Raw genomic sequence first — 15240 nt, 5'->3', positions numbered from 1 at the left:
ATGCGAAGTAGCTTTCGATATTGTCTGATGTGGTAATGAGTACGTCTTAGTTGTAATCGTCGTCCACGGCCATCCCTCTGCATAACCAGATAGACACATTCACACATTGGTAACGGAGCTCCATTACCTTCCGGAGCCGCAGTAATGGCCGTTACCAACCAGCCATCGGTTTTTACACAGGACTCCTGCCTGATAGACTGATCTCACCTCATGGAAAGCAAAGGACCCTGGTATGCTCCATCCTCGCCCAGACTTGCCATCTCAACTTTTCTGAATCCCCTCCAGAGACCAGAGACAAGATGATACACTCATCCGACGACAAGAAAGACACAAGCCGGGGGGTTCGCTTGACAACCACTCGTCAAAGCAACATGAAGTCAAACAGCATAGCAAGGCAAGCTACCAACAACGCCCGTCACATAAAACGTGGCACCCCACCTCCAGTCGGGAAATCCGAGCCAGGAGTCAAACGGCCCCAAAATTTGAGAGAGAGCCTCCAGAGTTCAGACTCCAGAGTCCGCAGAGGCCTCCTACTATCTGCTTTACCAAGCAACCCCTTACAGGCCAAGGGTACATCAAAGACAAGGGTATCAAGACCAATAGCCCCCAAGAGAACGAACCCGAAGATCCAGACACCAGATGACAGTGATCTCCCAACCATACTATTCGTCCATGTCCTCGGCAGCAGGTGGGGATTCATCGGAAGGTGATCATCTCGTTGGACGGTTCGGCATCTCCCTTCCAGACTCTAGAGAACATGTCTAGCAAAAGACCTGTACCGAGCCGAAGCCAAGCCGTTTCGAAAGACGAGACGGTGACAGGCAGGCGGTCGGCTGAACAGATTCGGGGACGTGCTCACGGAAAACCCATGGGTGGTGGGAGAGCGAGAACACCGCATAGATGCACGGGGTGAGCAGATTCTTGAGAAACGCACGCGACGTTTCGTGCCTCATCTTGTATGGCAGGTCCATAATCTTACCACCGTAGCCTATGGGTCCAGCAGGCACGCAGAGCAGACATATCGCGATCTCAATCATGGAGGGAAACAATCGTTCACATGGAAGAAACGAATCAGTGCAGATCAAGTTAGAGAATTCTTTTGTATTCTTCAGATCGAGTTGCGGGAGCGCCCAATCTATCTAGTACACGATGGCCATGGCCAGCCGTAAATTCCACCTCTTACTCGCCAATGTTAACAATCATCAATCATGCCGAACCAGCTTGGTTCCTATAGAATTCTTTTCGACCGCCGCAACATTCTTAGAATAAAAATAAGAAACTAGATGCCGTCCCGGTTCGGGTGTAGTTGATTCCCAATCAATCCCAACGCCATGTCCCAGATATCAAGCTAGTATGCACAGGAAATGTTGTAGCGAACTAAATGCCCAAAATAAGGTGCTAAAAGAAAGTGTAGTAGAGAATGTGGTGTTTAGAGGAAAAGCGACTCCAATCTGGCGAGAACTGGTTGAAGCGCGGCGTCGATGCGTTGCACCTTGGCCATGGCCACACATGCGTTCTTCTCATCTTCTGATGCATCGACGAGCTCGTAGCGGGCAAGAACCTTCTCGGCTTCGACACCTCCGAAGATCTCAGCTTGCGAGAGGGCTTCGGTGTCAAGCTCGACAGGGGATACGGTAGCAGGGGCAGGAGCAGAGTGGTACAGAGCGAACTCAGGGTCGTTCTCGAACTCGTCATCGAGGACCTCCTCGGTCGCCGGAGCCTGGGACTGAACCTCCGGCGCCAGGACCTTGGGAGCCTCAATAGTGGGGAGCTCGATCTTCTCGTCATCAGACTCGAATTGCTCGCCGACAAAGTTGGAAGACTTTCCGGAGAGAACGTTGGTGTCAATGGTAACGGGAACGTCCGGGGTCTCGAGAACAGCGAAGACCTGGGGTTGGAAGTTGTAGGCGTCGTTGTCAATGTTCAGCATGGAAAAGTCCATGTTCTGCTCAGGGAGCATGGCCATGCCGATCTGCTGCTGCTGGGTCTGGTTGGCGTAGGGGTTGATGTCCTTGGGAATCTGGCGCTGCTCGGCTTGTCTCTCAACCTTGACGGCGGGAGCTTGCTGCTGCTGAGGGGCGGGCTGGGGGTTGGTGCTGAGGTGGTCAAGGAAGTTGGAGAATGAGGGAGAAGCGAGGAGCATGCGGGTGAGATCCTGCAGGCGCTTGTTCTCGTCCTGGAGAGCACGGTTGTGCTGGCGAAGCTCGCCGTTCTCGGAAACCTTGTTGGCAATCTCGGCCTCGAGCTGAGTGATGTATTCTGTAATGGGTTAGCCGAGTTAATGTTTTGGCGTTGTGGTAGCGAAACTTACCCTTTCTGCGGGAACGGAAGGCGCGGGCGGAAACCTTGTTGCGGAGTTGGCGACGCTCCTTGCTGCTGAGCTTCTTGCCCTCCTCGCTAGCGAGAAGTCTCTCATCCTCGTCCATATCCTCCTCGTCCTTCTTGCATCTAGGCAGGTTCATGAGAGGAGTGGGGCTGTCGCCCTCTTGAGCGGGCTTAGCACGCATGGAGTTGAGGAGCTGGGTGATCTTCTGTTCAACAATGGGGTCGGTAGGCTGCTGGCTTTTGGTGCGCTGCTTCTGGCCCATCTGCTGACGCTGCTGCTGCTGCTGGATGATTTGCTGCTGTTGTCTTTGCTGGGCCTGGGCCTTGGCAAGCGCAGCCTGGGAGTGCATGCCGGGCCAGAGGCGGCCCACATTGCTTTGCTGGGAGGGGACCACGGGAGACTCTTGTCCGCCGATGGCAGTGGGGTTGACGGTGGTGTTGGGGAAGAAGTACTGGGAGTCCGGAGGGGAGTCAAACTCCATATCCATATCCAAGCCGGTAGAGTTTTGGGAGGGCGATGTGTTGAAGTCAAACATGTCGTTCTCCGGGCTCAAGCCATTGCCCAAGTAGTCCATTCCATAGCCGCTGTTGTAGCCGCTGATATGAGAGTTGGCCTCGTTCACGGCCAGGGTGCTGGCGAGGGCACCGGGAACGATGCCAGTCTGCTGCTTGTAGAGATCATACTGGTGGCTGGGGCCAGTAAGGGGTTGTGATGCGGACGGCATCGTCGGGGTCGCGACGGTGCTGACTGATGGGCGAGTGAAGGTGTTCTTGGCGGTGGCCGCAGGAGAGAGCGAGGGAGACTGATAAGACATGTTGTCATACTCGCTGAAGTCGAGGAGGGCGTCGATGTTATCGACGTTCTGATTCGAGGTCGTCATTGCCGTCGAAGGAGGATTCGATCCCTTGGGTATGATGGGTGTTGGTGGATTAGGGTTCGCACCGGTCTGTGGCGAACCTTTGTTGTGACTGTTGGGTCCCGTACGCGACGACGAGGGAGTGATCGATATAGTACTCGGTTCGGTAAGTGAGGCTCGTGACGATATATGGCAATGCCTCAGGTGAGTGTTTCGTTTGGTGGTTTGGTTGAAGTTGAGAAGAAAGAGGGTTCGAGAGGTGGGAGAGAGAAAGAGGAAAAGAGGACAAGAAGAGTGTTGAGATAGGCGACTAGTTTAGGGGGGTCTGGGCAGTGGATGTATGGGAAGCGTAACAAGAGGGACTGAGCACGGGGACTCCGTTTCTTGAATGATTTGGGTGCCTGGTCCTCGGAGCAGCAGGGGGGAAAGGCGGGCCCCAAGCGGATTCTGGGCGGGCTGAGCAGGGGGGTGGGCTTTGGGGGGGAGTTGAGGAAGGAAGGGACCAGGAGTCCCAGGACGGGCGAGCAAGAGCGAGGGGAAGGTACTTTGGTACTTTGGTACTTTGGGAAGGGAGTGAAAAGACGGGATTGGGGGAGGGAAGGAGGGGAGCACTGAGCAGAAAGACCAGAAAGCGCAAGAGGGAAGACGGAGGGAAAGAGAGAGACGACCGGGACGCTAATGGGAGGGAAAGAGGGACGCGTAAGCCGATGGACGACGTGTCCTGATTGGGATTAGCGCGGGTAGATGAGAGAGACTGGGCCGGGCGTCCTTGGCTGACGGGCTGCACCTTCTCGTCGGGTGGGAAGGCAGGCAGTGGTGTTCCTTCCCTCTCGCTCTTTCACTCGTCCGTTGCTTCCCTTCCCCTACTGCGTCCAGCGAATATTCGTACCAGCAAATGCAGGCAGGCAAAGGAAGGAGCATTGGATCAGAACTACCTTGGGTAGACCAGTGAACGGCAGACAGGTACAATCGTATTCGAAAATGCCCCGGTGGGAAAGCACGAATTCGCAAGATGTCAGGTTCCTTCTTGCAGCGATGCACACTTACAATGTACACGTCTGCGGCCTGAGGATGACGACGCCAACTGCCCTTTTCGGCTCAGTCGTCGACGAGTACTCGACCATTCGCTCACACTGATTCGCTCCTGGCGGTCCCCATTGCCTTCATTTTCTGCGCCTTTTGGCTTCCAGGTTCTTTTGGTGAACCCCCGGAGCGCTGTGGAATTCAACGTGGATTCGCAAGCTCGTCACTCGCCAGAACAGCGACCGCTTGTTTTGATATTGAACTCGACCACTCGCTCTACCGCCTGTCGCCTGCCGCCCAACCACAAGCAATGGCGCGATGTCGCCGTTTCGAAATGTTGCTGACGACGACTCGACGACGCACGCTTATTGAGAGAACTTTTTTGACTTTTTTTCTCCGGTTACTCGTCTTCGCCTATGCTACCGACAGATACTAGGCCTGTTTACCCGCCCATTTTATCATCAATTCCCACTCGTTGATGTTGGCTACGGCTCTATGTACAATATCGTCGTCGATGATGAATCCAATGTCAACCCCCTCCCCCCATTGTCGTAGCCTCTCTAATTCTTCCGATAAGACGGAGCAGAATCTAGCCGACATACAAGAACGAAGCCGCAAACTCGAGCTTGGTGAGATGACAAGATGACGAGGCCGCGTATTGTTCGGGCGCGAGACCAAATCCGAACCAAGCGAATCGCTGCAAATAATACAAACCAAACTACACAGGCGCCTCGCCTGGCGCTATGCTGCGCTGCGTGTTGCTGAGTGCTGACCCGAGCCGACCAATTCACTGCCCGACGGAGACGGGCGGCGGGAAGTTTTGGTTGTGCGTGGCGGCAGCGCACCCTCCCCTGTTCGCTTTCGCTTGCGAGGTCGAAGACAGGTATCGAGTACTCAATGCCACGCCCAGGATATCCGCAGTCGCGTGTACCAATACGAATAGTGCCGCCGTCCCGGGTGTGGCTGTTCCAGTTGGCGCTCTGCCTCTTTTTTGCTTTCGGCGTGGGTTGATCGTCCGTCAATGTTGCTCTGAGCTCTCACTCTTCCCACCACCAACGAATCAAAGGCCCTCGTTTTGTTCGTTTAAAAAGAAGGTTGTTTACTCGGTATGCTCAGCCTCAATCACTGAACTCATGGTCTTCGATTCGATTCAACTCGCTCCAACGACCTGACCCAGCTGCTTACGATGGGCTTGGAATCCAGCAGTATGCAAATACCGGCCACCTGTCCGTCTCTAACCATCTGAACCTCCCAGGCTTCTCAGCGTCGCCGCTCAGAACAGTACAGGCCCCCATATCGAAGCAATCCAGACACCCCTTGACACAGCATTCCCACTTGCGGCAACCTTTTTCAGCATCCACGCCTCCCCTTGGTTGCCATTCTTTGAAGCAATAGGTGCAGACTGGTCTCGGCGACTAGAAACACGGCGCGGCATAGACTTTCACTTGCAAGTTGCGGCTACGGTGCTCGTCCGGGCCACTGCCCACATCACGAAAAGGTCCCTCCGAAAAGGCTCACTGGTCTCCGTCCGAGCTTCATGGAGGTGGTCAAGGAGGTGGTGGAAGGGAGTCTACGGCGTTTGGCCATGCGCTGACATCAGGCCGTCCCATTCTCGCGGCTCCAAATTCTGTTCAGCTCGCCCCCGAAGCGGAAGTTGTGCCGTCGTCCGTTGTTCACGGCATTAACATCTGGAAAAGACTTTTCGTCCAGGGAGCCAGAGCCAGAGCCAGACCCGACGGCAACTTCAGGCGTCTCGTTCGCTCCCGACATTCCGCACTGAACTGGGCCCTCAATTTGGTCGGTGGTTAGATCCCGTTCAGGGGATTGCCCCGTTCGTTCTGGAAATGCCGCCCATGATCATTCAATCCTGTGGGAGGCTTTTGTGATTTCCGTTCCCTGACCCTACCGCGATAATTCATGCACTGCCACCACGGCCGTTATCACTATCGAAATCACCAAATCATCCATCGCCCACGTTTGATTCGCTCATCTGCTTTTCGTATGGGCTGTGCCGTTGACCACCCCTATGAGCGAGCTTAGTGGAAAACACTCGCGACACGGTGTGGCTTAGATGAGCTTCTATTCGCAGTAGAGCTGCTTATCCGTCTGCAACAGTCACTGCTAACCCAGCCCTGTCGGGCGTTGGACCACGACGATGGCCCTGGAAGCTGGCAATAACAGCAAGCCCTCAGCACCACAACGGGAACAATTCTAGCTCATTACGGAGTAGACTTCTGGCTGAACGGCGGTCACTGCAGCATCGCACATCTTGCATCACAAGTCTTGGTCGACTTCACGCCTTTGGGCCACAACTCAGCAGGCGAACGTCGACCCGCAGGCCCTCCCAATAAGGTCGACACACGATGGAAATTGGGCTTGTTACGGCCCCCAGGCTCAAGGCGAATCTGATGTTCCTCGCCATCTCGCCTACCCTTGATACGCGCAATCTGGATCGCGAACCGTCCGTCCACTTTTTATCACTTTTGGGCTCTTGCTCAAGAAGGGTTCGCAGGCGTCTCAGTCTCCATTTCAACTTTTGACAATCTCCAGAGTCCAGACGACTGTCAGCCCTTTCGCACCGCGAAATTGGGCCGAATATCGAACGCTGGTGCCATGATGAATGAGAATCCGACCAAGACAGACCTGAAGCCAGTACTTCCAACACTAGGTACGACAGAACCCTCCGGCGCCGTTTCGGCATTGCTGTAACATTGCGCCTAGTTAGTACTATGGACACCGTCTCGGCTTCTGGCACCTCGCTCTGGCCCCACCGGTCCCGAAGGTCCTCCCACATTCCCGACGTGCCGACTTTCTCGAGTCTCGCCGCCTCGCACACGCCGCAGTGGGCTAATGTCAGTTAAAGTCACCAGCAGAAGACTCGACCGCCACCATTCAGCAGCCGTCTATCAACCCATCAATGGGTGTGGGCTTACATAATGAGCTAAACCTTGCACTAGCTGGGCTGCTTAGTGGTTCACAAGTATGTATTCTTATGCCGAGAATCAGGGTGAACCGCTGCCAGACCTCGCCCCGGCCAAGCGCGAACCATGACGTTGTGTAAACAAAAATAGAAAATATGTACGCCTTGTTTCACCTGCGGCACCTTCACAACCACGACAGCCCACAGAGTCCCGGGAGCGAAATCCAGAACGCCTTGTCAACTGACAACGGGTTACTTCCAAGAGCCAACCAGGGACCACCGTAAACTCCATGCTCCATTCCCGCGGCTGCTTCCTACTGGCCAGCTCGACGGCCCCAAATACCGGCAAGGCTCTTTTTCCCTTTTGGTGTGGGAGAACGCCTTCTGACGGACTATAACGGACATTAGGGGCTTCGGCACCAAGAACCGCAACATTCGATGATTTCGACTACCAACCAGACATTGCCCTTGACCTCAAACTCGAAAGAGCCGCTTGAGGGGGGCCCTGCCATCCCATGTTTCGATGCATGGTAGACACCCCGTACTCCGTACCGCACCATCAATCAACCAACCCCTCAGATTCTCGCGGGAATGGCGTCGGTTTGATCGCCCACATCGGCGCATCACCAGGAGTCTGGAGAAGATCCAGGGAGGTGTATTCGTACATACATAGCAGTGACACATGCGGGCCACAGCGAATGGCAGGCCGACAGACTTCAGAACGGTGGCGGCCCCCTTCGACCTCGGGGTTCTAGAACGTCGACTCTACATTCCTTTGCCCCCTACACTTTTCCCCCCTCATCGCGAAGAGCTGAACTCTAGGGTCCGATCATCCCGAATCTTATCAGTTATGGTATATCCACCTTACAGTTCGGAGCAAAAGCCTGTTCGATGAAAGGCTTGTTTCTGCCCATTGAAGATGTTCTCTCTCAGGTCATTTCGTTGAATGGGCCTCCGCCATGAACTCTCTTCGAGGGGTTCACTCTGGAATCGTTTTCTCAAACAGCGCCGGCCAATACACCCTCATACCTACTTATGTGCTCCCACATTCCACGATTTGTTGTCTGGAAAATCGTCTCCACAATAGCAATCAACTTGTCCAAGCCGAAGACAAAGTTTGAATTGTAAGGTAAGCAAAAGCGGAGGTGGTCAGTCCACACGTGTGGGCACGGTAGCAGTACGGATGCGTTCTGCCATCACGTCGATTCATGTACTTCTTATCCGGATATCATCCGCACATTGAATCGCACATATCCGTATCGAAAAGAGAGAAAAGAATGTCCCGCAGACAGGTGAGTGCAAGGGTGTGGCTGAGCCTCTGACTCCACCATCTGCCGTGCTGAGCAAAAGAAAGAAAGCCCCCCCTGAGAAGCTGGTACCTACACCCACATACATAGTGTAGTATTATTATGTAATCAGTAGAAGGACTTAGTACCGTACTAGTAGTATAGTTTAGACTTAGAGAAATTAAGTATTAATTACTACTATTTTTAATAGTACTTAGAGGTAGATTGGAGGGTAATTTTAATACCCTTCGGTCTGTTAAGTTATTATTAAATTTTTTACCTCTTGTTCTTATTACTTATTAATGGGACGGTTCTTTTTTTCTGATATTTACTAATAGAGAGATTAGACGGCTATTACTTACTTAAGGAGTATTATTATAATTATAATTATAACGCGAGATTATTATATATTATATAGGATATTATTAGATTATATTATATTATGTGTTTTGAAAATTATGGAAGGCTAGGTTAGGAAATACGAGCGGATAGAATTATAATATATATACTAGGCGCGTTATTTATATATAAAAATTAATATTAAATCTTATAATAAACCGAGGGGCTAGTAAGAGCTTTATATACTTTATAAATAATAATAATACTACGAGAAAAGAAGGACTAGGATAAGAATCCCGCTATATAGAGGGAACGTAGAAAATAAGAATAAGAAGCGAATATATTTAAGTAATTAATATCTTTAGAGTTATAAGAGATATAAAAAAATAGGCTAAGGGAAATATATATTACTACGAATATTATAAAATAATAAGAGCGTTAGTATTTATATAGCGATATATAGTTAGTAAAATATTATTTTATTTACTAACCCTCGAGGACAAAATTTTTCTACTCTTATAATTTTTTATTTTAGCCGAATCTTTTATTATTTAGGCCCTAATAAAGCTTACTTAGGGATACTTATATTATTAATTACTACTTATAGTTTTTAAAAATCCGTAATTTTTAATTTTAATAGTAAAGGCTATAGATATTAATTCTGTTATATAGAGTAAGCTTTAAATATTTAGGAAGAGCTAGAGCTAGAGATAAGTTTATAGACTTGCCTATTTTAAAAATACTATACTTTTTTTATTTTAGTATTACTTATTTAGTAGTAGGAAGTATTTTAGAAAGATGTTAGGTAAACTTAGCGGTTTTATTAATATAATAGAGAAGGACTTATTAAATAGAAAACGATAAGGACCTCGATAGATACTAAGCTACGTTATTTAATTAGTAAGTTATAATAACGTGGGAAAGAGGTAGATAGCCCGAGCAGAAAATATTAAATTAGGATAGGATATAGCTTATTTTAGAGCCCTCTTAGAAAAGAGGGAACTTCTTTTTTTTATCTATAGATTACTATAATTAAAGAGGCCTAAGGGTAATATTTAGAACTAAGTAATTTAAATTTTTAATAATTAGAAAACCTTATACTTCCCTTTATAAAATACTAACTTATTTTAAAAAACCTTTTATTATAATATAAAGTTTTATTTAATAATTCTAGTATTCTATCTAAGCGGGAAGGCTTATAAGGATAGAGTAAAGTTAAAATTTTAATAATATTAACGATACTTAAATAATAATAGTAGCTATATAACATAGTAGGATATTATACTAAACTTTTTTTTATTAATATCTAACTTAATAAGATAGTAAAATATAGTAAACCTTATTTCTTTAGATTTTTTTAATATTATATATTTAATATAGTAATTTTCGGAGCTAAGAGTATACGACCCTATTTTATTATTATTAAATATATTAAGCCCTATTATTTTTACCCTAAGTACTTTTATTAAATGCATAGCTATATATCTAAAACTGTATTATATTATAGATATGTTTTTTATTTCTTAAGGTCTAATCTTTACTAGTTATAACCGTAGTATGTTAGTAAAGGAATACTTAGACTTAGTTAAAGCCTAGGTAGATAGATTAGGAATTAAGGATCTAGTTAAAGTAGACTAATAGAGAATCCTAATTTTTAAGACGGGACTTTAACATAATATAAAAGATTAATTCGGTATATAAAATAAAAATAATAGATAGGAATAGTTAAAAATTAAAGAGGCGTTTAAAAAACGCTTTAAAAAGCCTAATAATATGGTAGAGAATACTAAAGTAGTTCGGGACGAATTATTATTTATTTAAAGAAATAAAAAAATAATTTCTACTTTTTTATAGTAGGTAACTAAGATTTAAAAAAGATTACTAGAAATATATTAATAAGGGTTTAATTAACGTATATATCTCTAAATCCCTAACAAAAAAAAGGATATCGTTTTTTAGTAAAGAGTTTTTAATAGATTTATTTATAAAAAGTTAATAAATAATTATAAAGTACCCCGATATATTTTTATAAAAATAAAGATTATTATTAAGCTCTGCGCAAACCCCAGTAGATATTTATTAAATATAGATAAGGATTTAGATATTAATAAGGAAGTAAGTTTAATAATAAAAATAGTAAAGATACTTAGAGAGAGAGATAAGTAATATTATGAGCTAATATAAGAGATTATATATACTTTTAGTATATAAGTAATATAATAATAAGCGAGTTTATTATAATAGTAGACACTACTTATAGGATAATAAAATAAGCCTAAGCGTAATACTAATATACTAAGATATTTTAATTATTATAAATAGGGATATATTAGGCCGGATTATCCAGAACTTCGTAACCCTATAGCTTAGAAAAAGAATAAGGCTAATTAAGAAGAGAATAAGGTTAAGTATTTATAAAAAAAGCGGGAGGAACTAAAGAATAAGCTAGAGATTATTAACTTTATAGTACCCCCGATATTAATAATACGTAAGATAGAGGAGACTGATTAGTAAACTATAAGTAATTTTATTATAAATATTTTTATAAACTTATTAATTAGTACTATCTCGTTAGGATATTAATAGTTAGGTAAAGCGGGTACGTTTTTAAATTATAACATAACTACGGCTTAGAAAAAAAATAATATTAGTCCCTAATATAACGCGGTTTTATAAAAACTAGAGGATAATAAAGAGGAAGTATATATAATAAAGAGAACTTAAGAGAATAACGCGAATAAGAATAATAACGCTTACCCTCTTAAGGAAATACGTTAAGCTTTAGGACGGGAGGACGAGGAGATATTTTAACAATATACGAGGGAAGTAATACGCTATATAAAAATAAGTTAGAATAATAGGGAAGGATAGTTTTTTAAAAGAGATCCTAACGGGGACTATTAAAATAAGGACCCTAAGGAAAAGTAAAAATAGACCTTAAACTATAGCAATAATTAATATTATATTAAAACGAATAAGGGAAAATAGGAGCTAAGAACCCTTTTTTTAATTAAAACTATAATAAAGTACGACGTTCTAAACTTTAGTTTTAAATAAGTATTTAAGGATATAATAATTAATATATTAGTTTTATAACTTTTATAAATAAGTCCTATAGCAAGAGTAGAGGCTACTTTTTTAATATAGGTCGACCTTTTTAAAGTAAAAAAAAAGAGGAGGAGTAATATTAAATAAGTCTAAAGAACTAACTATTATTTATATTAAGTAAGCTTAATTTTAGACTTAATATATAATATAAACGATAAATACCTAAGGAGTAATAGTAAAGTTTTTTTTAAGGATATAGTTTTTAGCTTAGAAAACGGCGTGCTTTTGAGTTTTGGTTTTATTAATAGAATTATTAAGTACTATAAGGTCTTAAGTATTTTACTAAACTTAGGCTTTATAGTTAATATAATTAACGTGATATTTATACTAAAGTATTATTTTTTACGAGTTAAAATATAAGAGCTTATAATAATTTATATAGCCAATAACTAAGTAATACTGATTAACGAGTATTATATTATAAGACTTATCGTAAGTAATATCTTAATATATATATAAGTTATTATTATCGGACGTTCTAATAAGTAGGACCTACTTCTTGGGAAGTAATAGTACTACTACGTTTTAGTAGTAGTTAATTATAAAGTTAAGAGGATAATATTCTAAGGTAGAAAGGGCCTAGAGATTACGATTTTTATTAAATTATCTCCGAACTTAATAAAGTTCTAGAAATATTATAAATATTATTATCTAGGCTAGGAGAGCGGCTTAGAGAACAATATATTTAATACCAGTAATAATAATAATATTATAGAAAACTTAGAAAAGCTCCTAGTAAAGGCGCACGCCGAGGTTTAATAATTATATTATTACGATATAGGAAATGCCTAAGCCCTTAGAACGATTAATAAGAAGGGGGCGATTATTATTATTACACTAGAGCGGAGTTTAATAATACGAAGCGTTAGTAAAAGTACAAAATATTATTATTATTCTATATTTTATTTAAATATTTAAACGAAGAGGTAGGATACTTATTAAACGATAGTAATATAGCTATTAGATTAAAATAATTTATAATAAAATATATTTACGTACTTATACTAAAATATTAATATTATATATTATATATTATAGAGGGACGCGCGGTGCGTATTATAATAGAAAATATAGAGGGATAAGGAGGAGACGGTTCCCTTAGAACTTTATATTATTATAAAAGTATAGAATATTATTAAAAAAAAGGGATTAGGGCAAAGTTTATTATAAAAAAAAACCTATATATATATTTAAAATAGGAAAAGGTAAATATAATATAGAGTTAATTAGAGCGATAATAATAAGTAATAGTAGTTAGTACTAATAGTAAATATAACTCTTTAATAGTTATACCGGAACGAAAATATAATACTAAGGAAGAGGAAGATATTAAGGAAGAAAGTAATATTAGACCTAATATAGAGGATAAATATAGTAATAATACTAATATAGCGTAGTATTCCTTATAAAAAGACGTAAACCCTAAAACGATTATAAGAATGCTATTATTAGTAACGAGTAGAGATAGTAAAGGTAATTGTACTAAGGTAGACAAAGCTCTAGCTAAGAGGTAAATATTTATAGGCCCCGAGATTTATATAAGAAAACCGATTTTCTAGGAGTACCCCTTAGAATCCTAATTTTTTAATATTTTTTGTACGCTGTTTTAAGCTCTATAATATAAGGTAGATTTGTAGTTTAAAGTATTTAATATTATAATTAGGGTAATAGTAAATATTAAAGAGAGGAAGAACTTAGTAAAGTGACTATGTTTTATTTATAAATATTGTTTTATTAAGACACTAATAGAGATTAAAAGGATAATATTAGTAAAGTACGCTATTAATCTTTTCTTAGGGATATAGGTAAAAATATATAAATAACTTAAGTATAACCGTATTAAGAGGTAATTCGTAGTAATAGTATTTCTAAGTATAAAGGAGGCGGGTATTATTTAAAGGCCTAATAGTAGATTAGAATAGATTACAAATACCTTTTTTTATAAGAGGGCAGCTAAGCTAGGAGTTCTAAGGATTATTTATAATTTTAGGCTTATTAACGAGGTATTAGTTAAATCTATATACTCTTATTATAATATAGAGACTAATATAAACTCTATTTTTTATAGGCGACTAAGAGTTTATTTATAAACGGACGTATTTAACAGATTCTAGAGTATACTAGTCTATAAAGGAGATTAATATAAGATTTTAATTATTAGTCCTAATGGTATATAGGAATATAAGGGAATGCCGTAGGGATTAAAGGGCGCGCCTTTAACTTATATATACTTTAGAGACTTAGTTTTTAGATATTATAATATTAACGAATATTATTTCCCCTTTATTATAGGATTCTTATTATACTTATTAATATTAATATTTATTTTTGTAAATAATTATAATTTTATAAGCGAGACTTTTAAAAAATATTTTTATTTTTTATATTATTATTATTTTTTATACACAGTATGGGCACTAATCCTTTTAAGTAGAAGTAAAATATACTTATTTAATAATTACGTAATATTTATAGGGTTTGAGATTTGTGTTAATAAGATTAGACCCTTAGAGAGATATTATAATAAATTCGTAATATAAAAGAAATAGTTTAAGGATATACTCTTTTAGATATAAGAAGAGGTACGAGGCTTACTATATTTAATACCGTTTATATATAAGTATATCCTAGGGTAAGTAGACTTAGAGATTATTATTAAGAGGGTATTTTTTAAAAATATCCTTAAGACTACGGGTATAAGAAGGAGGAGTATATAGAGAGAATAGGTTAAGCAAGAGATACTTTTATAGGGATTAAAATAAGTAAAAGTATTAAATAAGATATATAATATAGTTTAGGATAACGCAACTTATAGAATAAGTTTTAAAGCTTAGTTTTATATCATAATAAACATAAGCAATTATACTATAGGAGTAGTCTTATTATAACTCTTAGATAATACTAAAATTAGGATTAAAATTACTAATTTTAATTTTAGTAAAGTTATAATTATTATATAAATAAGTTTTAGATTATTAAATTAGGAGAGGTGTTATTTAGTTTTAGAAAAAGAAACCTTAGTAATTATACAGGTATTAATAAAATATTAATAGCTTACTAGAGCTAGTTTATACTTAATATTTATTTATACTAATTATTATTTAATTAAGTAGAGTATATAAAATTAGGGAGAGATTTATAGAAAGTTTATAAAGTAAATTAAAGTACTCTTAGAGTATAACGTAGAATATATATATTAACTAAATATTATAAAAGTTATTAAAGTAGTAAATAGACTAAGTAGGCTATATAATAGATTTTAAAACTTTTTAATAATTATTAAAGAGAGGCTAGCTTTTAAAGCCGAAGTACGAGACTATATAATTGTAAAAACAGTATAATATTATAATTAAAAAACCCTTAAGTTAAGGGAATTTTAAAA

At 40.9% G+C, this 15240-nt stretch overlaps 3 protein-coding genes across 3 annotated transcripts; 2 read left to right on the top strand and 1 right to left on the bottom strand.

The window, feature by feature from the left end:
* Positions 1-1429: 1429 nt before the first annotated feature.
* Positions 1430-3206, bottom strand: CTAM01_11581 (bZIP transcription factor; the record flags this gene model as incomplete). The annotated part of the gene is made up of 2 exons (XM_060527592.1): positions 1430-2259; positions 2312-3206. The coding sequence occupies 2 exons, from the start codon at positions 3204-3206 to the stop codon at positions 1430-1432; spliced, it is 1725 nt and encodes a 574-aa protein (XP_060377760.1).
* Positions 3207-5642: 2436 nt separating this feature from the next.
* Positions 5643-6014, top strand: CTAM01_11580 (uncharacterized protein; the record flags this gene model as incomplete). Its single annotated transcript, XM_060527591.1, has 1 exon — positions 5643-6014. A coding segment is annotated over one exon (372 nt), but the record flags the coding sequence as incomplete, so codon positions are not given.
* Positions 6015-6568: 554 nt separating this feature from the next.
* Positions 6569-7066, top strand: CTAM01_11579 (uncharacterized protein; the record flags this gene model as incomplete). The annotated part of the gene is made up of 3 exons (XM_060527590.1): positions 6569-6709; positions 6756-6873; positions 6927-7066. 3 exons carry the CDS (start codon positions 6569-6571, stop codon positions 7064-7066), a joined length of 399 nt encoding a protein of 132 aa, XP_060377758.1.
* Between the last annotated feature and the right edge of the window lie 8174 nt (positions 7067-15240).

Source organism: Colletotrichum tamarilloi (genome assembly GCF_030869305.1).
Source record: "Colletotrichum tamarilloi strain Tom-12 chromosome Unknown Scaffold_64.1, whole genome shotgun sequence".
Classification (NCBI taxonomy): domain Eukaryota; kingdom Fungi; phylum Ascomycota; class Sordariomycetes; order Glomerellales; family Glomerellaceae; genus Colletotrichum; species Colletotrichum tamarilloi.
This window is presented reverse-complemented; position numbering and strand designations above follow the sequence as displayed.